The sequence below is a fragment of the Cervus elaphus genome, chromosome 21, assembly GCF_910594005.1.
Source record: "Cervus elaphus chromosome 21, mCerEla1.1, whole genome shotgun sequence".
Lineage (NCBI taxonomy): Eukaryota > Metazoa > Chordata > Mammalia > Artiodactyla > Cervidae > Cervus > Cervus elaphus.
Window position 1 is genome coordinate 68,612,636 of NC_057835.1, and position 27,875 is coordinate 68,640,510.

At 39.7% G+C, this 27,875-nt stretch overlaps 1 protein-coding gene across 6 annotated transcripts in view; it reads right to left on the reverse strand.

The window, feature by feature from the left end:
- Window positions 1–27,875, reverse strand: part of CPQ (carboxypeptidase Q) — a 529,074-nt gene that overhangs the window by 395,109 nt on the left and 106,090 nt on the right. For 4 of the 6 annotated variants that reach the window (XM_043879137.1, XM_043879138.1, XM_043879135.1 and 1 more), the window contains one exon: window positions 14,263–14,725. In XM_043879137.1, coding sequence (XP_043735072.1) covers window positions 14,263–14,725 — 463 coding nt within the window. Of the gene's footprint in view, window positions 1–14,262; window positions 14,726–20,815; window positions 20,909–26,990; window positions 27,040–27,875 lie in introns of those variants that run through there. The other 2 variants (XM_043879136.1, XM_043879134.1) reach the window with 2 other exon arrangements.

Genomic DNA, 27,875 nt, shown 5'->3' on the forward strand with positions numbered 1-27,875 from the left:
CAAAGACATCAGCCTTGGACCACCCTGTTGGTGAGGCAATGAACCAGAAACTAGGAAGCAGGAAACGAAAGAAGACAAAATAAAAAGACAGAGTGCAAAGCAAAAAACAAAAAGAAAGAAAGCATGAAATAAAGAGAGTAATAAGAGAGAAGGGCAGAGATGGTTAGCACAGAGAGGTACAGAGAAAGAAACAACAGAGAGAGCACAAACAACAGGGATACAAAGAGAAAGAGAAATAAAGATTCACAGCTGTTGAGAAGAAATATCTAAATTTCCTAGTGCTTCATGATGTAATTCAATACTAACTGTAGTCTTTTGATTACTGAACACGTTTCTTAGGTTCATCCACAACACCAATTATCAAAAACCTATAGTTATTAACCAATGATATTGTCCATTAGTAAAAGGGAGTCAGAGATTTGTTAAAAGAAAGGACAGGATGAAATGTGAGCTGGAAAAGGGTGTTTTTTAGAAAGGATACCTGGGTATTATCAACCTACATTATTTCATCATCAAGTCTCTAGGGAACACCATCCATACATTCAGATTTAAAAACAAAGCTTCTTCCTAGAAGATTTTCCAAAAAATTAAACTAATGTGACCTAAGGGTCTGACTATGCTAAAGGCTGCACAAAGCAAAAAAAAAAAAAAGACATCATCCCTGCTTTCAGAAGTTTTGAAAGTTAAAATATAAAAATGACAAATATTGTATATTATATTCAAACTAAAAACATATAAGTAAAAAGTAAAGATTTTACATTGTGTAAACATAAATCTAAGTGATTACCATAAGATTATGGATGAAGAGGTAACTGGATAATGTTTAAAAAGTAAAAGAGAAATGGTTTCCTTTCCTCTTGGAGAAAATAACAAATTACCCAGATGTCTACCTTAACCTCATGGCTCATAGACAGGCAGGTGGATCAAAGTACTAGGCCAATTATACTCCTTAGTTTATAGTATACCATCCTCATTGGCCTCTTCAAGGCAAATATTTTATATGCTTGTTTTTAATTTATTTATTCTATTTCCCAACCTGGGGATCTGGTAAAGAGACTGAGAACCCACAGGGAATTTGACTTTGGAGGCCAGTGGGATTCGATTACAGAATTTCCACAGGAATGGGGAAACAGACTCTTGGAGGGCAGAAACAAAACCTTGTGTGCACCAGGACCCAGGAGAAAGGAGCAGTGTCCTCACAAGAGACTGAGCCAGACTTGCCTGTGAGTGTCCAGGAGTCTCTGACAGAGGCATGGGTTGGCAGTGGCCTGCTGCAGGGTCAGGGGCACAGAATACAACAGCATGTGCACAAGACCCTTTAAAGGAAGTCACCATTATCCTCATTACCCCCACTATGATTTGGCCTTATGCCAAACAACAGTAAGGGAACACAGCCCTGCCAATCAACAGAAAATTGGATTAAAGCTTTACTGAGCATGGCCCCACCCATCCATCAGAGGGAAGACAGAAAGAAAACCACAGTCACAGAAAACTAACCAAACTAATCACATGGACCACAGCCTAACTTGATGAAACTATGAGCCATGCCCTGTAGGGCCACCCAAGACAGATGGATCATAGCGGAGAGTTCTGACAAAACAAGGTCCACTGGAGAAGGGAATGGCAAACCACTTCAGTATTCTTGCCTTGAGATTCCATGAACAGTAGGAAAAGGCAAAAAGTAATTGTACCCAAGTACTTCATTTTGGACTCTTTTGTTGACTATGAGGGCTACTCCATTTCTTCTAAGGGATTCTTGCCCACAGTAGTAGATATAATGGTCATCTGAATTGAATTCACCGATTCCAGTCCATTTTAGTTCACTGATTCCTAAAATGTCAATGTTCACTCTTGCCATTTCCTGTTTGACCACTTCCAATTTACCTTGATTCATGGATCTAACATTCCAGGTTTCTATGCAATATTGTTCTTTATAGCATTGGACTTTACTTCCATCACCAGTCACGTCCACAACTGGGTGTTGTTTTCACTTTGGTTTTATCTCTTCATTCTTTTTGGAGTTATTTCTGGTTCCAAATTGGGAAAGAAGTACATCATGGACATATATTGTCACCCTGTTTATTTAACTTATATGCAGAGTATATCATGTGAAATGCAGGGCTGGATGAAGCACAAGCTGGAATCAAGATTGCCAGGAGAAATATCAATAACCTCAGATATACAGATGACACTACTCTTATGGCAGAAAGTGAAGAGGAACTAAAGAACCTCTTGATGAAACTGAAAGAGGAGAGTGAAAAAGCTGGCTTAAAACTCAACATTCAGAAACTCAGATCATGGCATCTGGTCCCATCACTTCATGGCAAATAGAAGGGGAAACAAAGGAAAGAGTGAGAAACTTTATTTTCTTGGGCTCCAAAATCACTGCAAATGATGACTGCAGTCATGAAATTAAAAGACGCTTGCTCCTTTGAAGGAAAGCTATGACCAACCTAGACAACATATTAAAAAGCAGAGACATTACTTTGCTGGAAAAGGTCCGTCTAGTCAAAGCTATGGCTTTTCCAGTAGTCATGTATGGATGTGAGAGTTGGACTATAAAGAAAGTTGAGTGCCAAAGAATTGATGCTTCTGAACTGTGGTGTTGGAGAAGATTCTTGGGAGTCCCTTGGACAGCAAGGAGATAAAACCCATCAATCCTAAAGGAAATAAGTCCTGAATATTCACTGGAAGGACTGATACTGAAGTTGAAATTCCAACACTTTGGCCACGATGCAAAGAACTGACTCATTGGAAAAGACCCTGATGCTGGGAAAGATTGAAGGCAGCAGGAGAAGGGGACAAGGGAGGATGAGATGATTGGATGGCATCACTGACTCAATGGACATTAGTTTGAGCAAGGTCCGGGAGTTGGTGATGGACAGGGAAGCCTGGAGTGCTGCAGTCCATGGGGTCACAAAAGTCAGACACGAGTTAGTGACTGAACTGAACTGAACCGATTCTATTTTACCCCCATTCTTCATTCCTACCTCCAACCCATGTCCTGGGTAGGTAACCATTCTAAAGATATTTTTTGCATATATGTCTTCTTGTAAAATGTGAACTATAATTCTCATACATGAAAAATTATATTTTTATGTATGCAACTATATTATGTATGTCATTATATTTTTTATTACACAGCTTTATACATGTAAGATATAACAATATAATACATCTATGTTGATATATATATATATATATATATATATAAACTATATATATATATATATAGAGAGAGAGAGAGAGAGTTCAGTTTGTTGCTTCCAACTTCTACCCTGGGGGGCATCTACCACATTTTACATGTCTACTCTCCCAGTGATGGACCTCCAGATGAACCCTACCCCCACAAATAAGGCTACAATAATCATCCTGCATTCATGCCCTTAGGTAGTACATATGTATACCTGTGTAACAATTTCTTTGGGAAATATACTAAGGAAGTGAATTACTTGCTCACTGGATATGAAAATATATTTAAGTGGACTAAATATTACCAGTTTGCTCTCCAGAATGGCACCATGCTTCATGCCCACCAATCAATGTATAAGGGTTCCTATGTCACCACAGCACTACCAAGGAATTTTTACATCTCAGCTGTAAAATGATCTCATTATTTTTAAAACTTGCATTGATTTGATTACTAATAAGTTAAGATCTCTTTATACACTTGTCAACTTTCAGGCTTCCTCTTCTATAAACTGTTTATTCAGAGCCTTAGTCCATTTTTCTAACAGGGTCACTGTCTTTTTCTTGTTGATTTCCAGTAGTTCATAGCCGACATATTAATCTCATAACAATTTTACACAGTGTTAACATCTTCTCCCATTTCTCCATCCGCCTAACAGCTTTGTTCATGGTATCTTTTATTAAATAGAAACTTAATTCTGATGCAATCAAATTTAGGAATGTTTTCATCTTACGGTTTGTGCTTTTTAAGCTTTGTTTGTGTGAGAGTGTTAAGGCACACAGGAGACAGATATAGTGTCCCTATTCTTGAGGAAACAGCCAAGAGGAAAACAGATACACCTGCAAAGCGCTGGCAGAAAGACCCACCAAGAGGCGAGGTGAAGCGGGAAGGCCATCGAGAAGGTATGACTTGAGACATGACTCTGCCACGTATTACATGCTGTGTTGCTTTGGACAAAGGGCTGAACCTCCCAGAGCCTGCAATGGGTAAAGTGTGAATAACACCTATCCCAAAAGACAGCATGTTACAGAATCTGCCCGATGACTAGTGTGTAATAGATGCGCTCTCAATAAATATGAGTTCCTTTGCCCCCTTTCTTCTCATTCCCAATCCTGATGTGATGCTGAAGAAGGGAATTTGCAACTTGGGACACTTTAGAATCAGATCCTTCAGCTGACCCCACACCTCCAAATTCCAAGTATCATCGGTGGACATAGGCTCTTGAGAGCACTTCTGCCCATATCGCATTAGCCCATATCGCATTAGGCATCAGACAAAGATTAAGCCCTGACAAAACAAACAAACAAACCAATTTTAAAAAAAACAGTGAAAATGCTCTTTTCCTGATGATACCAAAGGAGGAAAAGAGGACAGGTGCAAACAACTAATTATCTGATGATAGGTCCTTGGGCATAAATTAGCACCTCACTAAGAAATGGATCAAATGTAGAAGGCCTTCATTTGATGGATGTGCTGGGAGTAGGCAGGAGGGCTATTTTAAATTCCCATAAGATTAATATGGTGAGAATTTGGTATAAGATTATGCTGTAGCTTTCCAGGCTTTCTGATCCATGTTGCTAAAATTTTCAAAAAGAATACACTGGTAAACAACCTCACCGTGATTTGATTGATGTTCATTTATCCTCCTCTTTCCCTTGTGCCTTTAGCTCAGCTGCAAAGCAAACTTTAAATATCTTTTTAAAACTGTAATATTTATCACAATCTACTCATCAAATCAATATCTAATTAATACGCATTAGTATTACATTACTAGGTGTAGTGCTGAAGGAGATACAAAGATAATTAAGATGTGCTTTTCCCTGGAGTAGGTCACAGTTTCTCAAGAGATAACCATGTAAACAACAACTATAGTAAACTGTGATCACTGTATGACACAGGCAAACAAAAGTGCTATGAGAATGAAGATAAAAGAACAATTACATTTATTTAGGTTGGGGTTCAAGAAAGACTTAGAGAAGAGATCCACTTTAAATGAGTCTTTAAAATGGGTAGGAATTCTCTAAACAGAGAAGGATTGGGTTGGGTTAGCAGAGACCCAGGCAGCAGTTTTTAAGTCAAGGAGGGATGAATATGTCCAAGCAAGAGCAGTTAGGATCACGTGGCTGAAGCACAGGGTGGATGGCTTGGGAGAAACTAGACACAAGCCTAGAACCACAGCCGGGGGTCACTTTTTAAAAGGTCATAAGGATCTGAACTATACTCTGAAAAATGAAAAGCTTTTAGGTCAGGGAGTGACACAATGAGATCTCTGTTTCACAAAGACAACTGAATCAGCAGTATGGAAACTGATTAACATGAGCCTGGCCTCGGGAAAACCAGTTAGCAAGCGATTATACCACTGTCGGCAGGAACCTGAGAGTGGAAAAGTGGTCACGTGACGTTTACGTCTCAGTGACCAGCTGAGTGCTGGAGTGAGATAACTGGAAACATTCATTCAACAAGTATTTCTCAAAACTTTTCTGTATATGAGATACTATGTTAAGAGCTAAGACAGAGTTTCTCAACTTTGGCACTACCGGCATTTTAGAATGGATGATTATTTGATGTGGGTAAAGGGAGGCCTGTTCTGTACACCATGAGATGTTTAGCAATATTTCTGACCTCTACCCATTAAAGGCACTGCCGCTCAGTCATGACCATTGAAACTGTGTCCGGACACTGACAAATTTCCCCTAAGGAGCAAAATTATCCCCCGTCGAGAACCACTGAAACTGGGATCTCTAATTCTAAGAGGCTTATTACATGTAGAGAAATGCTTATGACATAAGCAAGTATAGGGTACAAAAAAGTGAGAAAAGAGGAAGTTGTCAATACTTCTTTGGGGATGAGTAAGCACAGAAAAAGTCTCCATAGAAGAGGAGACATTAAAGCTGAATCCTTAAATAAAGGCATTCCTGGCATGGAAAAACAGACTGGTTCCAAATAGGAAAAGGAGTACGTCAAGGCTGTATATTGCCACCCTGCTTATTTAACTTATACACAGAGTACAGCATGAGAAATGCTGGGCTAGATGAAGCACAAGCTGGAATCAAGATTGCCAGGAGAAATATCAATAACCTCAAATATACAGATGACACCACCCTTATAGCAGAAAGTGAAGAAGCACTAAAGAGCCTCTTGATGAAAGTGAAAGAGGAGAGGGGAAAAGTTGGCTTAAAATTCAACATTCAGAAAACTAATATCATGGCATCTGGTCCCATCACTTCATGGCAAATAGATGGGTAAGCTGTGGGAACAGTGACAGGCTTTTTTTGGGGGGGGGCTCCAAAATCACTGCAGATGGTGACTGCAGCCATGAAATTAAAAGACGCTTGCTCCTTGGAAGAAAAGTTATGACCAACCTAGACAGCATATTAAAAAGCAGAGACATTACTTTGCCAACAAAGGTCTGTCTAGTCAAGGCTATGGTTTTTCCAGTAGTCATATATGGATATGAGAGTTGGACTATAAAGAAGGCTGAGCACCAAAGAATTGATGCTTTTGAACTGCGGTATTGGAAAAGACTCTTGAGAGTCTCTTGGACTGCAAAGAGATCCAACCAGTCCATCCTAAAGGAAATCAGTCCTAAATATTCACTGGAAGTACTGATGCTGAAGCTGAAACTCCAATACTTTGGCCACCTGAGGTGAAGAACTGACTCATTTGAAAAGACCCTGATGCTGGGAAAGATTGAAGGCGGTTTGAAGCCGGGAGGAGAAGGGGATGACAGAGGATGAGATGGTTGGATGGCATCACTGACTTGATGGACATGAGTTTGAGTAAACTCTGGGAGTTAGTGATGGACAGGGAGGCCTGGCGTGCTGCAGTCCATGGGGGTCTCAAAGAGTCGGACACAACTGAGTGACTGAACTAAACTGAACTGGCAGGTGACAAAAACATGAAAGTAAGATACCATATATGATATTAGCAAAATTTTGAGGCTCTGAGGCTGAGCACCTGGGTGATTGGCAAAGATATTAACAAAGAAGAGAAACACTGGAGAGACAGGATGCTCAGTTTGTGGGTGTGCAAGACACCCAGTAGTTCTCAGAAATGCAAGTAGAAAGTCTTCTTCCAGCCTTCCACAGATAGCTCACAGAGTCCTAACCTGGACACACAAATTAATACACACTATAATACTTAAGTCTAGAAACGGAAAGTTTAAAAACATTAGCTCCATAGCATGTGCCTAGAATACTTCTGTTTTAATATTTTGATTATCTTCACCCATCCCTTGTGGATTCTCAGAAAAACAACAGCCTTTCTAACCTAGAAAGATGTTATAGACTTGTAAGTCAGCCATTTTTCATTTCATACGTGACAAAATTAAGGCCAAAGAGATTAAATGACTGGGCCAAGGTCACGTAACTAGGTGGCTAAACCAAGGATACAGCCTGGGTTTCCAGGGAGATGAGCTCTGGACCATAATACCTGTACCTAGAGGTCCTTTTATGCAGACCTTACTCTATCTCCCATGGGAATTTCCCCACACCTGATCCAGCCTAACTCTCCAGTCTTCTCAGAGCTTAAAATAGCCCAGTTGCCAGACAATTGTTTATGTACCTTGAGCTCCATGGAAGAGGGAATGGGGTGAAAGTGAGTCTCAGAACACCACAGTAGACTCCAATGAGTAAAATTCACTTCCCCTTGGGTTTTTAAGGCCCCAGGAGTAATCAGTAACTTGGCTTAGTTTTCCCAGGCAGAGAGCCAGAGAAGAGCAGGCCCAGCTACAAATGCAAGCAATGAGGATAAAAAAGAAAGGGAAATGAGAAAAAATGTCCAAAATAAGGTACAGACACTGGTATCATCACAGTACAGGTACCAGCAACTCTTGAGACAGATCTGCTTCAGTCAAATGCATAAAAAAGGAAATCTTAGAAGTGAAAATAACATTAAGTTATTTGCATGTGAGGCAATATAGTCTAACGACTAAAAGCACAAACTCCGGAATTTGACGCTCGTTCATGCCTGAACTTGGCCTCTCACTAGTTGTGTAACCCTGGGCAAATTGTCTAATCTTTTGTAGTCTGCTTTTCTCATTTGTTGAAAACAAAACAAACAAAAACCTTTAAAGACAGTTAAGAGAGTTAAAAAGGAAATATATATGTATACACACACACACACACACACACACACACGCACGCACTGGTGTCTAATACAGATGAGTGACAATAGAAGGCAATTAAGCAAACCCCTAGTTGACAATATAGAACCCAAGGAGAGGGGTCTCTAAAACCTTAGAGTACTCTCTCAATTATTCATACAGCCTCAGAGAGATCACAACTAGCCATCCCAGTGGTATATCCAGAATGTTGGAGTGAGAAACTTGGCAGATCTTCTTCCCCATGAAACATTTAACTGGGAAAAAATATTTTTAAAAAATCACTTAAAGTCTCTCAACATTGTCCTAAGGGCATACAGCAAGTGGAGAAACACTCATTCAAGAAAATACACTATTAATAAATCTAAGTTAGAATTATGAGTCTGTAGCTTTTGGCCATGATCTGCTTCCTTCTCCCATCCCCAGTTCCATGTTACAGAAACTCTATTCTGGTTACTTCACCCCATTTCTCTACCCAGCCTCTACTTGTCTGGTGGAAACACTATACTAAGTATAGCCATGAGAAAACTGGAACCTGATCACCGCTCTCTTAGCTTGTTCATAGGCAGAGGTCCCACGGTGGGACAGGCAAGCTGAAAAGACCAGCAGCTACCACCCCTCCCTTCTAGCACCTGCCAGAGATGTCACTCTAGGGAAGCAGGCCACTATCACTGTGCTGAGCTCCTAGGAACTCCCAGGGAAGAGGTAAGCCAGGTGGATGAAGTTCTTAACCAGGGTGGTGATTTTATTTGGAACAGAAGACAGAGAATTCCATACCTAAGGATGTTGTTGCAAATGATGGAGAGCTTGGGAGACACTAATACTTCACGACACTGGGAGTTTCATGATACTGCTAGCAATAAGCCAAATGGAAGAACAATCAGAAACTTACCAACAGCGACAACAACAAAAAAAAAAAAAAGGAGAAACAACAACCAAGAAAAGCCCTCCCTGGATCACAATAATGCCTGGGGGTTGGGAAGGCTATATGCACATGTTCCTACTTAGAAACAATTGAAACTGGACATGGTCAGGTTGAAAACCTTTTTCAAGCTGCACACAGATGCCTCAGCAAAGGGCAGAGGCCCTACTGGCACAGAGGCTTAAGTGCAACCTCTAACCAAATACTGGCTGTAAAACAAGCTATTCTGACATAGGGGGAAATATTATTAAGCTAGGCTTAATATTAAAATCATCTGCATCCTCGCAAGCTGGAACACTATGTGCATGTCCAAGGCTGTGACCTCTCAAGACTGATTGGAGAAGGGATGTTCAAGCCACTAGGCCCTGACTGAACTTGGGGCAAAATCATAAATTCATTAGTTTTAATAACAGCCCTTAAACAACAAACATCCAACAATAAAGAGTAAAGATATAACTGGCTAAGGGGACCTAAGCACAACCTTTGGCCAGTAAATGGCTTGTACAGACCTCAGGATGACACCCAGAGAGCCAGACTAAAGGAAAAATAAAAGCACCGTGAGTAGGGACGTCAGAATCTGCACACTATGGGAGAAAGAGACTTCACAAAGTTAGTAAAACTAACTCATTAAGCAAATAAAGGACAAAACAATAAAAACAACATCACCTCCAGTGGGCAGTGGAGAAGGGACAACAATCAGTATTCAGAATTGCTAAAATACATTATTTAAAATCAGTTTTAAACAACAAAAAAAAATAAATGGGACATGAAAAGAAATAGGCAAGTGTGACCAATACACACACAAAAAAGCAGGCAAGAGATACTGCCTGGAGGGGGTCAAGTTGTCGCAGACACAGACTTCGAAGCAGCTATTATAAATATGCTCAAGGAACTAAAGGAAACCATACTTAAAGGACTAAAGGAAGGTATGGTGACAATGTTCCATCAAATGGAGAATACCAATCAAAAGACAGAAATGGGAGAAAAGACCAAAAGGAAATTGTGGAGCTGAAAAGTAAAATAACTGAAAAGAAAAAATCAGTAGAGGGACTCAGTAGTATATTCAAGTTATCAGAAGAAAGAATTAATGAATTTAGTGATAGATTGATACAGATTATGCAATCTGAAGAAAAGAGAAAGAGGGGGAAAGAGAGGAAGAAAATGGACAGAGCCTCAGAGAAGTGTGGGACAGCATTAAGTGCAGCAACGTACTTATAACTGAAGTACCAGAAGGAGAAAAGAGCAAAAAGAGGGTAGAAAATATATTTATAGAGAAAAAACTTGAAAATTTCCCAAATTGATGAAAAATATTAATCTATAAATGAAGTTCAACAACCTCTAATCAAGATAAAAGGAAAGAGATTCCCACCTAGATACATCAAAATCAAAACACTGAAAACTGGAAACAAAGATAAAACTCTTGAAATCAGTAATAGCAAAATGACTTGTCACATAGAAGCATACCTCATTTTACTGTCCTTCACGGTTACTGTGTTTTTCTTTTTAACAAATTGAAGGTTTATGGCAATCCTGTGTTGAGCAAGTCCATTGGTGCCATTTTCCCAACCACATTATTTTTTAATTAAGGCATGTACAGTTTTTAGACACACTGATATTACCCACTTAATGGACTATAGTATAGTATAAATATAACTTTTACATGTACTAGGAAGCAAACAAAAAAAAATCATGTGACTCACTTTCTTGCAATATCCACTTTATTGCAGAAGTCTGGAACCAAACCACAATATCTCCAAGGTATGTCTGTATAAGGGAATTGCAGTAATGTGGACAGCTAACTTCTCATCAGAAACAATGGAGGCCAGAAGACAATGAAATGACAAATTCAAAGTGTCAGAAGTTATAAAAAACTGTGATTCAAGAATGTGATGAGAGCAAATATATACCCCACCATATATAAAATAGAAAAATAGATAGCCAGTGAAAATTAACTCTATGAATCAGGGAGCTCAAACTGGTACTCTGAGATAATCTAGAGGGGTGGGATGGGGTGGTAGGTGGAAGAGAGGGGACATATGCATGTCTATGGCTGATTCATGTTGATGTATGGCAGAAACCAACACGATATTGTAAAGTGATTATCCTTCAATTAAAAATAAATAAATTTAAAAAAGAATCCAATGAATTTGCGGGGCAGGAATAGAGACACAGACCTAGAGAACAGACGTTGGACACAGCAGGGTAACGAGCTATTGTCCAGCCGCTCAGTCATGTTTGACTCTTTGAGACCCCATGGACTGCAGCACACCAGGCTTCCTACACCATAACCAAGTGGGATTTAGCTCAGGAATGTAAGGTTGGTTTAACATCTGAAAATCAATAAATGAAATGCATCCAATTCAATGGGGAAAAAATAGTCTCTTCAACAGGTAATGCTAAGACAAATGAATAACCACAGCAAAAGAACAAAGTTGAACTCCTACCTCACATCTAAAATTAACTCACAAACCTAAATTTAAGAGCAAAAGTTATAGAACCCTTAGAAGAATAAATAAAACTAGGAATAAAACAGGAATAAATCTTTGTGACCTGGTTTAGGCAATGGTTTCTTAAACATAACAGTAAAAGTACAAACAACAGAAAACAATTAGAGAAATTGTGCTAATTCAGAATTAAAGACATTTCTGCAGGAAATACTACCATCAGGAAAGTTTTAAAACAAAACACACACAAAAACAATCCATAGAATGGGAAAGAACATTAGTAAATCACACTGATAAGAGACTTGCATCCAGAATACATGAAGAGCTTATGCAATTCAATAATAAAAATTCAATTAGCACAATTAAAAACTGGGCAAAGTGATTTCCCTGGTGGTACAGTGGTTGAGAATACACCTGCCAATGCAGGGGACACAGGTTCAATCCCTGCTCCAGGAAGATTCCACATGCCAAAGAGCAACATTCTATAAGCCCATGGCCACAACTACTGAGCCCATGTGCCTAGCTAGAGTCCATGCTCGGTAATAAGAGAAGCCACTGCAATGAGATGCCCATGCACTGCAACCAGAGAGTAGTTCCCACTCGCTGCAACTAATGAAAGTCCACACACAGTAACAAAAACCCAGTACAGTCAATAATAAATAAGTAACTTAAAAAAAAACTGGACAAAGGCTTCAAATGTACATTTCTCTGAAAAAGATACACAAATGGCAACATGAACATGGAAAGGTGCTCAAAATCATTAGCCATTATAGAAGTGCAAATGGAAACCACAATGAATATCACTTCATACCCACTGTAACCAAAAAGATAGAAAACAAGTTCTGACACATATGTATAAAAATTAGAACACATGAGTAAAAATGTAAAATGGCGTGGTCAATTTGGAAAACAGCTTGGTAATTCCTCTGAAAGTTAAACAAAGAGTTATGATATCCACAAGCAATTTCACTCTTTGGTATGTACTCAAGAGAAATAAAGTACATACAAAAAACTTGCACATGAATGTTTATAGCATTATTCTTATTAGCTGAAAGGTGGGAAAAAATGTTCATCAGTTGATCTATGGATAAATAAAATATGGTATATCTATAAAATGGAAAATTTTTCAACAATAAAAATGAATTAAGTATCAATACATGCTACAACATGGATGAACCTGAAATGCATGCTACGTGAAAAAATTCAGTCACAAAAGAAAATACTAATGTATTATTTCATTCTTGTGAATTATCCAGAAAAGGCAAATCCATAAAGACAGGAAATAAATTAGTGGTTGCCTGGGGCTTCGGATGGTGGTAGGAAAGGGATGAAGCATGACTGCTGATGAGTTTGAAGTTTCTTCAGGGGGTGATGAAATGTTCTCCAGTTAAGATTGTGCTAGTTCTGTGAATATATTAAAAACCACTAAAGTACAAATGGGTGAGTAATTATGATATGGGAATTATATCTCAATAAAGATTTCTTTTTTGGCTGTGCCCAGTGGCATGCAGGGTCTTAACTCCCCATCCAGGGATCAAACCCGTGCTCTCTGCAGCAGAAATGGGGGGTCTTAACCACTGGACCACCAGGGAAGTCCTGATATCTCACTGAAGGTGCTTTTAAAAAGCTAACCATCTGCTTCTCTACTGGATGTTTCTCTTGGCATTAGAGAAGGTCAAAGGTTTCTATAAAGTTTTTAAAAAATCTCAACTGTGTTTTTTTTTTTTTTTATCAACTACAGCTAACCCTTGAACAACACAGGTTTTAACTGCACAGGTCCACTTATACGTAGATTTTTTTCAATAGTAAATACAACAGTACTATATGATCTATAGTTGGTTGAATATGCAAATACAGAAACTCACGGATACAGAAGAACCAAACCATATATATGGAGGGATGACTATAAGTTCTGTGCAGATTTTTAACTGTGTGGAGGGTTGGTGCACCAACTCTACTATAGTTACTGTGTCATAGGAAAACAGTCCATGAATACATGCATAGTCCATGAAAAATCCATTACTGATCAATGGCTCACTGTTGACTGCTTATATGTTCCTGATCTAAGCATTTATATTGTCTGATGAAGCTGAGACTGAGTGCTGCTGAGTAAAGACAGAACTCCATCCTAGACAGCTCCTTACATTAGAGGCCTTGAGTTCTGTTAAAATAATTACTTCAAATCAATTCAATGTGCAAGGCTCTGTCCCCTATTTCATTAATTCTAAGAAGTTCTGTTCATTGAGGGCCCTTGAAAGAAATCATAGCTTTTGTGACCTATTTACATATATCACATTCTCTACAAAATGATACTAATGTTATACTAGATAGAAATTATTAAGTGATTCAGTTAATAAGTATCATGGACCGATAGTTGTAGATGCTTCATTTTAAAAAGTAACACTTTCAGAAAAGAGAGGGGGATAAGGGAAGGGGGAAAAAAAAGAGTATGAGTAAAGAGCTCATGAAGCCAATGAAATGGAAAATGATTCTTTCTTTTTATCACCCAATTATAATGTGAACCAGGCACACTATAACCAGTTACGTCACATGGCATTAGTTTTATAATGAAAACAGCAAACTGACTTGCAAAAGCAAATCATACCTTCTGGGGGCGTTCCAATGCTGCTGCCAAGACCCAAAATAGCCATCTTGTGAATCCTCGGCTCCAGCATCACAGCAGATTCCTCCCCCCTCTCCCAGTGGGGTATTTTGACAGGCTCCAGGTGGACGTTCTCCAGCCCATCTCCCTGCAGGTTTTGCTGCATGATCTCGATGGCCTTTTCTAGGCTCTTGGAGCCACTTAGTCTGGGTCCAACAGTATCAACCAGAAGTGCCAGTCGCTCATAGGATCTGTTCTGGCCTTTACCATAAACAGTAAAGTTGATGATTGCTTTAGCAACATCTCCATAGTGGGCTATTTCTTCTTTGATTTCCTGAAAAGTCCTCTGAGAGGTGCCATTCCCATGTATAGCTTTCCCAGAGGCCAGGGGTAAAAGGTGAACACCGACAAATATGAAGAGAAGAAACTTCATTGTTTTTCCAGGCAGTTTTCTTCCCAAAATCATCTGTGTAAGGAAGAAATACACGTTAGGAGAAAAGACTCTCACAGGTACCTGCCCATAACCCAGGGACTGCTTTTCAAATAGGATTCCCCTTCCCTTCTCAGCTGGTACCCAGCCTCCCACCAAATTCATAGCTCCCAGGGATGAAGGAAAGAGACAGCAGTTGTCTCTATTGATAGCATAGCATTTATTAAAACCACAAATTCACATATTGCCTAGAAATCAGTTTAAAATACGCCAAAAGATTATAATAAGAAGATAACTAGGAAAGAGAGGAAGAAATAGCGCTAACAGTGATAGGAATGTGCCGTGCTGTGCTTAATCATGTCTGACTCTTTGTGACCCCATGAACTGCAGCTTGGCAGGCTCCTCTGTCCATGGGATTCTCTAGGCAAGAATACTGGAATAGGTTGCCATGCCCCCCTCCAGGCGATCTTCCCAACCCAGGTCTCCTGCATCACAGGCAGATTCTTCACCAGCTGAGCCAGCAGGGAAACCCAGTGACAGGGCTCGGGCAGTGTTATCTGCCACCCCTTTTTCTGAACAGTATAGTGCTCAGTTGTGTCCAGCTCTTTGCAACCCCATGGACTGTAGCCCACCCACCCCCCCAGGCTCCTCTGTCTATGGGATTGGAGTGGGTTGCCATTTGCTTCTCCAGGGGATCTTTCTGACCTAGGAATCGAACCCACATCTCTTGCATCTCCTGCATTGGCAGGCAGATTCTTTACCACTAGCTCCACCTGGAAAGCCCTTCTTCTAAACAGAGTATGATCTAAATCCATTTCAGAGTTCCCTCTACCTGAAAGGCCTATGGAACTCATTCTTTGAGGCCCTTTCACATGTTACCTTTTCTTGATCCTCTCCCTAACCCTATCCCCTCCACATCCTTTAATCCTCATGACAACTCTATGAGACAGTTTCTCATTATTACCTTCATATTAGAATTGAGGATCCTGGGATAGTGAGAGATTAAGTAACTTTCCAAAGACACACAAAGGCTTTCTAGCTCTAGAGACCATGATGTACACGGTGCTACTCCAAGTATGGTTTGTGGACCAATCTCAGTCCACAGCTGTTTTTCCACAAAATATAAATACTAAGATTAAGAATAAACATATTCAGGGCTTCCCTGGTGGTCCAGTGAGTAAGGATCCACCTTGGAATGCAGGGGGCATGGGTTCTATACCTGGTCGGGGAACATCCTACGTGCCGCGGGGGAACTGAGCCCATGTACCACGACTACTCCACAGCTACTAAGCCCGTGCTCTAGAGCCAGCAGCTGCAACTACTGAGCCTGCATGCCGAAACTACTAAAGCCCAAGCACCCTCGACCCTGTGCTCCGCAACAAGAGAAGCCACCACAGTGAGAAGCCCGGGCACCACTAGAGAAAGTCAGAGAGCGGCAACAAAGACTGAGCGGAACCAAAAATAAACAGAGTAAACACACTTAGGGCTGTGCAACACAGTAGCTAATAGTCTAATGTGGTGATTACCATTTCAATTAAATTAAATTAAATAGTCAGCTTCTCAGTCACACTAGCTGCATTTCAAACGCTCAGTACCCACATGTGACTCGTGGATATTGCATTGGGCAGCACAGCGAGAACATTCTATCATCAGAGAACATTCCACTAAATAGCACTAGCTCAGACACCTTTACAGATAATTGACAGAACAAGGGTGTATTTGGCAAATCTAGTAACCAAAAAATGGTACTTCTCTTTGTATAACTCATTGTATTTTTCTAATTCACTGTTATATTTTGCAAAAGTATCAGTCTGAAACAAATTCTAAATTTAAGAATCTGGTCCTTTATGACAGATAGTTTGAGAAGCACAGTCATAAACTGCTGTAAGAATAAATTCCAGATTCAGACTGAGAGCATACAAGGCCTCTCAGAATAGGGTTCCAACAACCACTTCAAGCTCATCTCTCCGCCTGCCCCTCTAGAGTGCACACGGTTTCATTCCCATTCTCATTTCTTCTCTCTCCGTCTCTCTCTCACAGGCACTGACACATGTACGCCCCTAAGCTTTGAGAAACTGAGCACCTGAAGTGTGGCCAGTCCAAATTGAGATGTTTTGTACATGTAAAACATATACCTGATTTGATCTTTAAAATCAACTACTTCATACTTAAGTATGAGAAAACAACATAAATATTTCAGATATATTAGATTAAATACATTATTACTAATCTCACCTATTTCTTTTTTACTTTTTAATATGGCTATTAGAAATTTTTAACTTATATAACATTTATATTTATAATTAGTAATATTCTACCTACACTGAACTGGACCCTGTTCTTCAAATACCCAGGTCCTTTCATAACTCTGGGTCTCTACTTATGTTCATTCCCTTTTATTGCAAGGACCTTCTCTTCACCCTGCTCCCTTTCTATCAAATGGCTATATTCTCTCTTTAATGAGAATACATTAAAAGTCACCTCTTCTATGGAACTTTGCCAAACAATACCCCAGAGTACAAGCATCATTTCTGTGTGTCTGCCATAACTAACTGTGTGTGTGTGTGTGTGTATGTGTGTTAGTAGCTCAGTCATGTCCAACTCTTTGCAACTCCATGGACTGTAGCCTGCCAGGCTCCTCTGTCCATGGAATTCTCCAGTCGAGAATACTGGAGTGGGTTGCCATTCCCACCTCCAGTGGATCTTCCCGACCCAGGGTTTGAATTTGGGTTTCCTACACCGCAGGCAGATTGTTTACCATCTGAGCCATCAGGGAAGCCCGTAATTAACTGTATTTTTAACTAATATATTTGTTTATAAATCTGTCTCTCCTGCTCTGAAAGTCAAGTAGGGTAAATTATTCATCATTTCATCATTATATCCATATATAGGCACTCAATACTTTTTATGAAGGAATTAATAATCCTTTAATCTCCCTGGGCCTCAGCCTCCCTAGAGTATGAGAGTGTTTGTCTTTGCCTCCTTCACAAAGAAGCTATAGGAATTATAGCTTGATATCATATTTGAAATTATTTTGAAAAATTATAAAAACTATACATTGCTGCTGCTTCTCTTTCCTTATAACTACAGCTGACCCCTGAACTACAGTTGATCTGGTGTGAAGCTCCCAGGTCCACTAGTAGGCAGACTTTTTTCTGATAAATACTACAGTAGTACAAGATCCGGGGTTGACTGAATCTGTGTAAGCAGAACCATGGATCCAGAGGGCTGACCGTGGGACTTCAGGGCCCACCATGGGTCCTGGAACCAATACCCCTCCTTGCTCAAGGGTCAACACGTAGGTTTTTTCATTTCTACAGGTACTATACTGATGCTTGTGTTAAAAGCTAAATTTCATTAAGCCATCAAAACATTTTACCAGACTGAAATTTATAAGAAAAGAAGAGGTTAATAAGTCATCTATTAATTAGCACTAACCACAAGTATCTACTTCTTATTAAAAAATTCTCTAAGCCTTCTGCAAACATTAATTAATGATTTCATAATACACTTCTAGTGATGGATTAGAATCATATTATGATAACATTGTAGAGATACAGGTGAGCTTAGGGATCCCTAGTCCATACCCTCCTTTTATAGAAAGTTAATCAAGGCCTGTGATGTGATTCCCAGGCAGCTGACAAGCCAGCAACTACAATTAACCAGGTAAGTGGTCCAACTAGCACATACTTCCCAAAGGATTAAGAATGATTTTCTTATAGGAAGGGCTTCCCTGATAGCTCAGTTGGTAAAGAATCTGCCTGCAATGCAGGAGACCCTGGTTAGATTCCTGGGTCAGAAGATCTGCTGGGGAAGGGATAGGCTACGCACTCCATTATTCTTGGATTTCCCTTGTGGCTCAGCTGGTAAAGAATCCACCTGCAATGCAGGAGACCTGGGTTTGATCCCTGGGTTGGGAAGATCCCCTGGAGAAAGGAAAGGCTATCCACTTCAGTATTCTGGCCTGGAGAATTCCACTGACTGTATAGTCTGTGGAGTCACAGAGTTGGACAAAACTGAGCCACTTTCACTTTCTTATAGGAAATTATATGCATTAACATATAATAGAAATTCACTGAAGGATACCTAAAGGCAGTCTGAGAAGCAAATACATATAATAAAATACACGTATATAGAGTAGTACCAGAACAAAGAGAAGAACAAAGGGAATCATGAAAAGCTACCGAAAAGACATAATATCTCAAGACAGGCTCAAGAAATGGCTGCTGCTGCAGCTAAGTCACTTCAGTCGTGTCTGACTCTGTGTGACCCCATAGATGGCAGCCCACCAGGCTCCTCTGTCCCTGGAATTCTCCAGGCAAGAACACTGGAGTGGGTTGCCATTTCCTTCTGCAATGCATGCATGCATGCTAAGTCGCTTCAGCTGTATCCAACTCTGTGCGACCCCATAGACGGCAGCCCACCAGGCTCCTCTGTCCCTGGAATTCTCCAGGCAAGAATACTGGAGTGGGTTGCCATCTCCTTCTCCCCAAGAAATGGCTACAGAAGCAGAAAAGAATGAATGGTATCCCTATCAGAGGGCCACAAGAACATCATCTGTTTGTCAATCCTGGTTAAAAGATATGTCCAGAAAATAATGGGACCTGAGTCTATCATCTTTACATCTTTTTGCATATATGTCAACTGAATTAACAAGTAACACATCATTTTGATAATAATTTTTAATGCTTCTTAACATGGTCAGTTAAATAAATTTTGGCATTAAAAATGATGTAATTACTTTAAAACATAATTCAGTACCTTTGAGTATTGTTCTGAGTACCTTAACATCATTGTTTCTTTAAATCCCACAAATGCAATAAATGGTTACTTTTAAAGGTAATTTAACTATTTTTTCCAATGGATCAGTTTTTCCCTGAGTATAAAATTTTCTAAGATCAAAGGCACAAAACAATGCATTACATGAGAAATCACCTAGAATACTTGACATAAGTAAACACTAAATACATGTTAGTTGATTCTAAACCTAGTTTTCCTCTGTAACATAATCAGAAAATTACCAATGTAATTCTTGGCTAGAATGCATAATTATATATCTCTCTAATGGAGCACTACAAGAATATTATAGTTTATTTTATTATTGTTGTTTTTAGAAAGGTGCATTAGCCCAACTAAGATATGTCCTCACTAATAACTAGCAGAAATAATTATAACTAACAGTCTATATTTGGGGAGGTAAGAAAAATGGACCAAGATATTTCCATATCAAATTCCACTCAAGAAAAAAACAAAATATTGTATATAATTTAAAAACACAAGGACTATATATAATTTGTACAAATATGATATATAATTTGTACAAGTCTGATACATAATTTGTACATTCCTAGCAAGAAATAAAGGATTAAAATAGTGAGATATACAAACAGAGTAAGACTAAATAAAAGCCAATAATCAAAAACAACTTGAAGAAATTTGTTCCTAATTCACAGGTTTAGGATCACCATACAACAAAAAAATTCATTCTAGAACTAGAGTCAATCCAAATGAGAAGGATGACCAAAGATACCAGTTTATTTGCAGGCCAAAATTAGAAATATTTTGTTGCATAAAATCAAGAAGGGTTTGGAAAACATGAATATAGATTTACTTGCCAAATCTTTCCACACTAGTACCAGGGGATAACCCTAGTAGCTCAGAGCTAATTTTCAGAAAATCAAAATGTATGGTTTTACACAGTAAATGATAAACATGTAAATGCTTTACCTAGGGAAAAAAGAGGATTGGCTAAAATTATGAAAGATACAGTCACTGAAGCTGAACGCTTTTAAATGTACCACAAAACACTGGCACCACACTGACCTAAGTAAGGGTTCCTACAGGATCACCAGGAAGGTTTGCTGATCTGAAAGACTGTCAGTCTGCCCTATCTCAGAGACAGAAAATGTCCCTATACAGTCAATCTGTCAAATAAAATTAAGCAAGCTATAGAATTTTTCTGTAGTCTGCAAAGGGAGAAAATAATTCTATGGTGATCAATAAAAACAAATAGAATTACTCATCTCAAACATTTCCCCATTATAATTGTAAACGGAGCTTCATTTCTCCAGCCATTTAACAAGACTGTACTGAGCACCTTCCCTCCTAAGCACCAAAGACACAAACCTTTAAGGTGATCCTCATACCCTCAAACAGACGTCAGGTACAATAAAGGACAGATAACGTGAAAGCCCAATAACTGAGACGGTTGCCAAGGTTCTGTGAAAACCAAGTGGAGGGGGTGATTAGGAGGAGTTTCCTGATGGTGTGTGAAGAAGGCCAGGGTGGCCCTGAAGGAAAGGTAAGCCGGCAGAACAAAGAATGATAAGACAGAGGGGCTTTACAAAACTTGGGCTGTGGGAAAAATAGCAAGGAGTTGGATAAGTATGGAAGATACAGCACTTCCACTACTGTGGAAGATACAGCAGTGATAGAAAGGAATTATTCCTCAAGGTCTAACTAAAAGTGTCTTCTGTGTGGAGCTTCAAAGTATATGGGACAGAAGTCCCCAGGGCACTGTAATGGGAGGATTTAATATACAGTTCCCACCATCTGTGTAGGGAAAGGAATGGAGGGAGGGAGGGATTGAAGAAGGAAGAAAAGAAGGATAGTTTTCTTTCTGATCTTCAGTATGACCTGCTCCTTAGCACAAAGAATCCACACCACGATTCCACATCAGGACAAGGATAGCATGTAGTTCCTCAAAATCCCCAAACAAGCCACTATTTATTACCCGTGTGGGTTATTCCTTGGAATTTTCACAGAGAGAAAAATAACCCATGCTTACAAAAGATGTGCTTGTCAAATAATTCATTTACAAAGACACTCGAGATTTTATTTGTTTAATATCCCTAAAATACTAATAACCCGATTGAAAAAAATTCTAGCACACTCTTGAGCAAATCACAGGACACTTGAAATGTCTAAACTTGAACTGAAACACATTAAAAAAAATTCTTTATTTTCATACACAAAAGTTTGAAGTCATTGTTCCTTTACTTGATTTCCAACTGCAGAAATATTAAACGTTATACTCTTCAAAATCTTAAGCAACTATTTTTAAAACTCATGCTGTATCATGTCTTTGAATTCAGAAAGTTACATATTCAAAGCAACCTTTGGAGCACTGTTTGAAAAAGGACTTTCTTTTCATATATTGCCTTCATGAGCCATAGTTACAGATTATCTTTTTCACAAAAAGAGATAAAATTGAAATGTCATTTTCATTCTTTTCTACTTAAATTTGGAAGGAAACTTAAGCAAAACCAACTTTGCTTCTGCTGTGAATTACATTCTCTCTAATAATAGGTTTATATTTTGAGGAAACAAAACAAAATCCTTGCTTCTATTTCTAAATCTTTTCCCTGAAATATTATTGTTTGAAAATGTCTCAAGCTATGATAGAAATGCCACAATGAATAGACTAAGTGAAGTGGAAAAGGACACAATGAAAAGAGAATGTGCTGAAAGACACAAAAAGTAAGATTTAAAGACTGAGATTTTTATTGATTTTTTTATCGTGTCACTTTTTCTTCTAAAGACTGCATACACTACTTATATAAAGACTTAGATATTTTCCCTAAATCTACATTGCCGAACAGGATTCACTGATATAAATTTAACTCTTTGTCTTCAGCCTAGCATGTGTAGCAGATACAATGGCCAGAATTGCTAAATACTAGTTTAGAAACTGGCACATCAAAATTCACTTCCTGACTCCCACTAATGCTCCTAGCTTTATAATAGTTAGCCCTTTAACCATCTTAAGGAAGATTCTTTCCTTTATTAAATTCAAAGTTCAAACAATAACGGGCTTCTGCTTTCCACAGCTTATATCCAATAATTCATTCATTCAGTCCTTTAAGAAAGCTCGTTGAGAACTTACTATCTGCCAGGAGTTGTGCAAGAATTTGGAAAAGATATAAAAATTAGCACGACTCAGTTCCTACTGTTAGTAGACACTGTTCATTACTTATTTAATATCCAACTCTCCCTTTTCTTGCTAAACAAAACTGGATTTTATTTGGGGTACAAAGTGTCCATCCCCATTAATCTAGGCCTTTTGTTCTTAGTATGGATGGCACCAGTCTTAGAAGATATTTTCCAAATGTGGTGAGTAGGGGAGAGCGTATTTGGTTGTCATAAAGATGTAGGGGTCCTACCAGTAATTAGTTGGCAAAGGACAGGGACACTAGACATACAGCTATGTGGAGGGAAATCCTGTCTACTAAGAACTCTCCTATATTCTACAAAGATTTTTATTTTAATGTGAAAACCTATTATTTGAACCTTGACTCTAACTCTATTGCACATACAAATACATGCAAAAATGGTTTTTGTGCAGTTTTAATGGAAGCTGTTTCCCCATCTATTTGCCATGAAGTGATGGGACCAGATGCCATGATCTTAGTTTTCTGAATGTTGAGCTTTAAACCAACTTTTTCACTCTCCTCTTTCACTTTCATCAAGGGGCTTTTTAGTTCCTCTTCACTTTCTGCCATAAGGGTGGTGTCATCTGCATATCTGAGGTTATTGATATTTCTCCCGGCAATCTTGATTCCAGCTTGTGCTTCTTCCAGCCCAGCACTTCTCATGATGTACTCTGCATATAAGTTAAATAAGCAGGGTGACAATATACAGCCTTGACATTCTCCTTTCCCTATTTGGAACCAGTCTGTTGTTCCATGTCCAGTTCTAACTGTCACTTCCTCACCTATATATAGGTTTCTCAAGAGGCAGGTCAGGTGGTCTGGTATTCCCATCTCTTTCAGAATTTTCCACAGTTTATTGTGATCCAGACAGTCACAGGCTGTGGCATAGTCAATAAAGCAGAAGTAGATGTTTTTCAGGAACTCTCTTGCTTTTTCGATGATCCAGCGGATGTTGGCAATTTGATCTCTGGTTCCTCTGCCTTTTCTAAAAACAGTTTGAACATCTGGAAGTTCATGGTTCACGTATTGCTGAAGCCTGGCTTGGAGAATTTTGAGCATTACTTTACTAGCGTGTGAGATGAGTGCAACCTTGCAGTAGTTTGAGCACTCTTTGGCATTGCCTTTCTTTGGGATAGACGGGGAAACAGTGGAAACAGTGTCAGACTTTATTTTTGGGGGCTCCAAAATCACTGCAGATGGTGATTGCAGCCATGAAATTAAAAGATGCTTACTCCTTGGAAGGAAAGTTATGACCAACCTAGATAGCATATTGAGAAGCAGAGACATTACTTTGCCAACAAAGGTCCGCCTAGTCAAGGATATGGTTTTGCCAGTGGTCATGATGGATGTGAGAGTTGGACTGTGAAGAAAGCTGAGCACTGAAAAATTGATGCTTTTGAATTGTGACGTTGGAGAAGACTCTTGAGAGTCCCTTGGACTGCAAGGAGATCCAACCAGTCCATCCTGAAGGAGATCAGTCCTGGGTGTTCATTGGTAGGACTGATTTTGAAGCTTAAACTTCAATACTTTGGACACCTCATGCGAAGAGTTGACTCATTGGAAAAGACCCTGATGCTGGGAGGGATTGGGGGCAGGAGGAGAAGGGGATGACAGAGGATGAGATGGCTGGCTGGCACCACCGACTCGATGGACATGGGTTTGGGTGGACTCCGGGAGTTGGTGATGGACAGGGAGGTCTGGCGTGCTGCGGTTCATGGGGTCACAGAGAGTTGGACACGACTGAGCGACTGGACTGGCTGGACTGAATGCAAGCTGAGTTCTTCAGGAAGCGACTACCATGCACACCAGGGGAGGCCACACTGCGCCTTCTCAGGATCTCACTAAGGGCGGCTCGTCATTCTGGTGAAACACCAGTGACTACACTGCTCCTGGTACTGGAAACACCATCACCCCTGGACCCGTCCACATTCACTGTGGTCACATTCACTATGTAAGCGTCTGAATATGTCATTATGTCACCTAGTGCCGTCATGCCTGGGAATGTATGTTTTGAAGTACTTTATTATCAATTACTTTTCTTTAATGGCTTCTTTATATTACAGTTAGGATAGCACAGTGATTTACCTGAAAATACACAAAAGCATATTATTTGTGATGCTTTATTCAGGATAATAAAGCAGGCATTATAAATAACTTGTTTTGCTTTTTTTTTTTTTAAGAGGCACTGCATCTAATGGGATAGAGAACTAGTGATTTAAGTGAATTCAACAATTCTCTTCCTCACTCTTCCTGCTTACTTTTTAGCCAGAGAAGACCCTGTGATCCAATTCTACTCAAAGATAACCCAAACAGAAGCAGTTGACAAGAAAATGGCCATAATAATAGAGCTGCATCAGCTACTTTGTAACCATAAGGGTAACTCCAAGAGTCCTGGTCCTGACATCCCTGAGCAGTTAAACCGACATCAGCACCACCCATCTGTCTGCTATGTGAGAAAAATGAACTACATTTGTTACAGCCACTGCTAGTTGGATTTTCTGTTACTTACAGATGTCAGTTGGTAAAGAATCTCCTGTTGCAACACAGGAGACCCCGGTTCGATTACTGGGTTGGGAAGATCCACTGGAGAAGGACTAGGCTACCCACTCCAGTATTCTTGGGCTTCCCTTGTGGCTCAGCTGGTATGCAGGAGATCTGGTTCGATCCATGGGTTGGGAAGATTCCCTGGAGAAGGGAAAGGCTACCCACTCCAAGTTTCTGGCCTGGAGAATTCCATGGACTGTATAGTCCATGGGGTGACAAAGAGTCAGACACGACTGTGCAACTTTCACTTTCACCTTATATTTCTAACTGCCATAGTACTTTCAGGCCTTCTCGGGGATCCATAATTAAATATATTATTCATACTAACTAACACCATACATGTAATAGGGAAGAATAAATCTGACTCCATATTGGATCTTTTCTTTTACTTTAGCCTTTGTATTCTATGCCTTTGCTTCAAGTTAAGAATGTTACCCATAGCCTGAAATATACAGGATAGCCCATTCTCTGGGTTCTTAGCTTTAAAGGTTTAATGCTTTTCCATTCATATAGAGATAAAAAGTTGCAGAATAGAGAACAACATGTGTCTTGTTGGAAGTTTACAGGATCCTGACCTGACCTAAGAGGACAGCAGCAAGAACAAAGAGTTCCCACACCAAGAAGTTTGCAATAACCAATAACACCTCCTCCATGTTTAGCACAAAAGAAGCCTCAATTCTAACTCAGGTAAGTTGGTTCTTTGGGACACTAGTCCACCACTGTCTCCGTCTATTAGCTTTCCAAATAAAGTCACTATTCCTTGCGCCAACAACTCCTTTTTGATTCATGGGCCTGTCATGTGACAAGCAGTACAGCCTTGAGCTCAGGAACATAAGCAAGGTCTAGGACTTGGCACACGGCCTACCCAGACTTCCCGCGTGCATCTAAACTCTAAATATCTAGGGCCGAACTCAATCTCCCCTTCCAAACCTGCCCCTGTTCCCCACCCCTGGTCAGTAAGTTAGAAACTACACTGTGTGGTTGGATTCTTGCCTCTTCCTCAGGGAAACAGGGGAACAGTCGGCAGGTCAGGTAACTCCACCTTCAGATTCTTTCTTGACCCATTTCCCTCTTCTCCACTTTACCATCACTTCCCTAGCTCAGAACCTCACTACCCTTCATCTGAAACCCTTCCTCACACATCTCCCTGCCTTAAACTCAGGTCCCTTTCCAATCTGTGTTCCATACTGCCATCAGCTTTATCTAGAAGCCAAACTGAATGACTCTGGCTTAAAACATCTGTTGCCCAGTTTACTGTTCGGCCTTCTGGATGTGGCTTTCTTGACAGCTGTTTCCTGATGTTCTCCCACCCTGACGCTGCAAGCCCTAATGAACATTTACCATTCCTTTAAGTCAAAGAAAAGTCTTTACACCTCTCTAATTTTGCTCATGCTGTTTCCTCTGCCAAAAAATGCCTTTTCATCTTTTCTCCTCTTGGAGAAGTCATGATCAAAACCAAGGTCCAGCTCATCAGTCTCCAGCTCCAGGCAGAATCATCTGCTACCTTTTCAGTAGTGCACTGTATGCTCTATGTCTTTGTGTCTGTCACCCTGTTGGAGTATACATCACTTAACAGCAGTAATATTTCACTTTTATAAAATTCACCAAGCAAGTTCTCTGAAAGGAATGTGTTTTAAATGTTTTTTATACTAAGCAAATAGCACAATGTGCATGCTAAGTCACTTCAGTTGTATCCAACTCTTCGAAACCCTGGAGTGGAGCCCACCAGGCTCCTCTGTCCATGGGATTCTCCAGGCAAGAATACTGGAGTGGGTTGCCATTTCCTTCTCCAGGGGATCCTCCCAACCCAGGGACTGAACCCATACCTCTTATGTCTCCTGCATTGTCAGACAGGCTCTTCACCATTAGTGCCACCTGGGAAGCCCAAATAACACAATATCTGCCAGTAAATATTTATAGAAAAATAAGTTCATCAAACAAGCAGTTATATTTCACAACAGAAGTATACAGCTCTGATTCATCAGCTTAATGATTACTTTTCCAGCATCAGACACTAGTTTGCTCCTTTAAGCTCTAGCATATTCGCAACTTTCTTTCATAAAGGGAATCAAGTGACCTGGACTTGGTCCTGGCTGTCCCTCTCTAGATGCATGACCTTAAACAATTGATTTGAAGTCTCTCTTTATGTGTAAAATAAAGGGTTACATCCCACCTCTAACATTCTATTATGGATATTTCCTTAAATATTTAATATCAATCACACTTTCTTTACACTCAATACTAGCACCTGAATAAATCACCTTATACCATTTTGCCTCCTCCCACCAGCCAACCGAAATTGAACTCACAAGGTCATTAAGGATGCCCTTGTTGCTAAATCCAATAAAAACATTTCAATTCCTATCATATGTAACACCTAAAGCATTGACCATTGTGGACAGCCTCGCCTTCTCCAAACACTCTTCTTTCTATATTTCTACTCTCCTTCTCAGTCTTTCTTATAGGGTCCCTTTTCTCCATTCATCCTTTAAAGTTTATTGTGTCCTAGGGATTTTTCCATAAGCCACCATAAGAAGGCTTCATTAAATGTCTCTGCCACTGAATACATCACCCCGAACATGAATAAGGTATGGGCATCGAAGAAACAAGTGAGGAGAACTGAAGGAAGAGAAACAAATTCTAACCGCTGTGCAAAGAACCCGGTGTATGACATTCCTCTTTCTTTCGGAAGTTAGTACAGTAACAGTGGG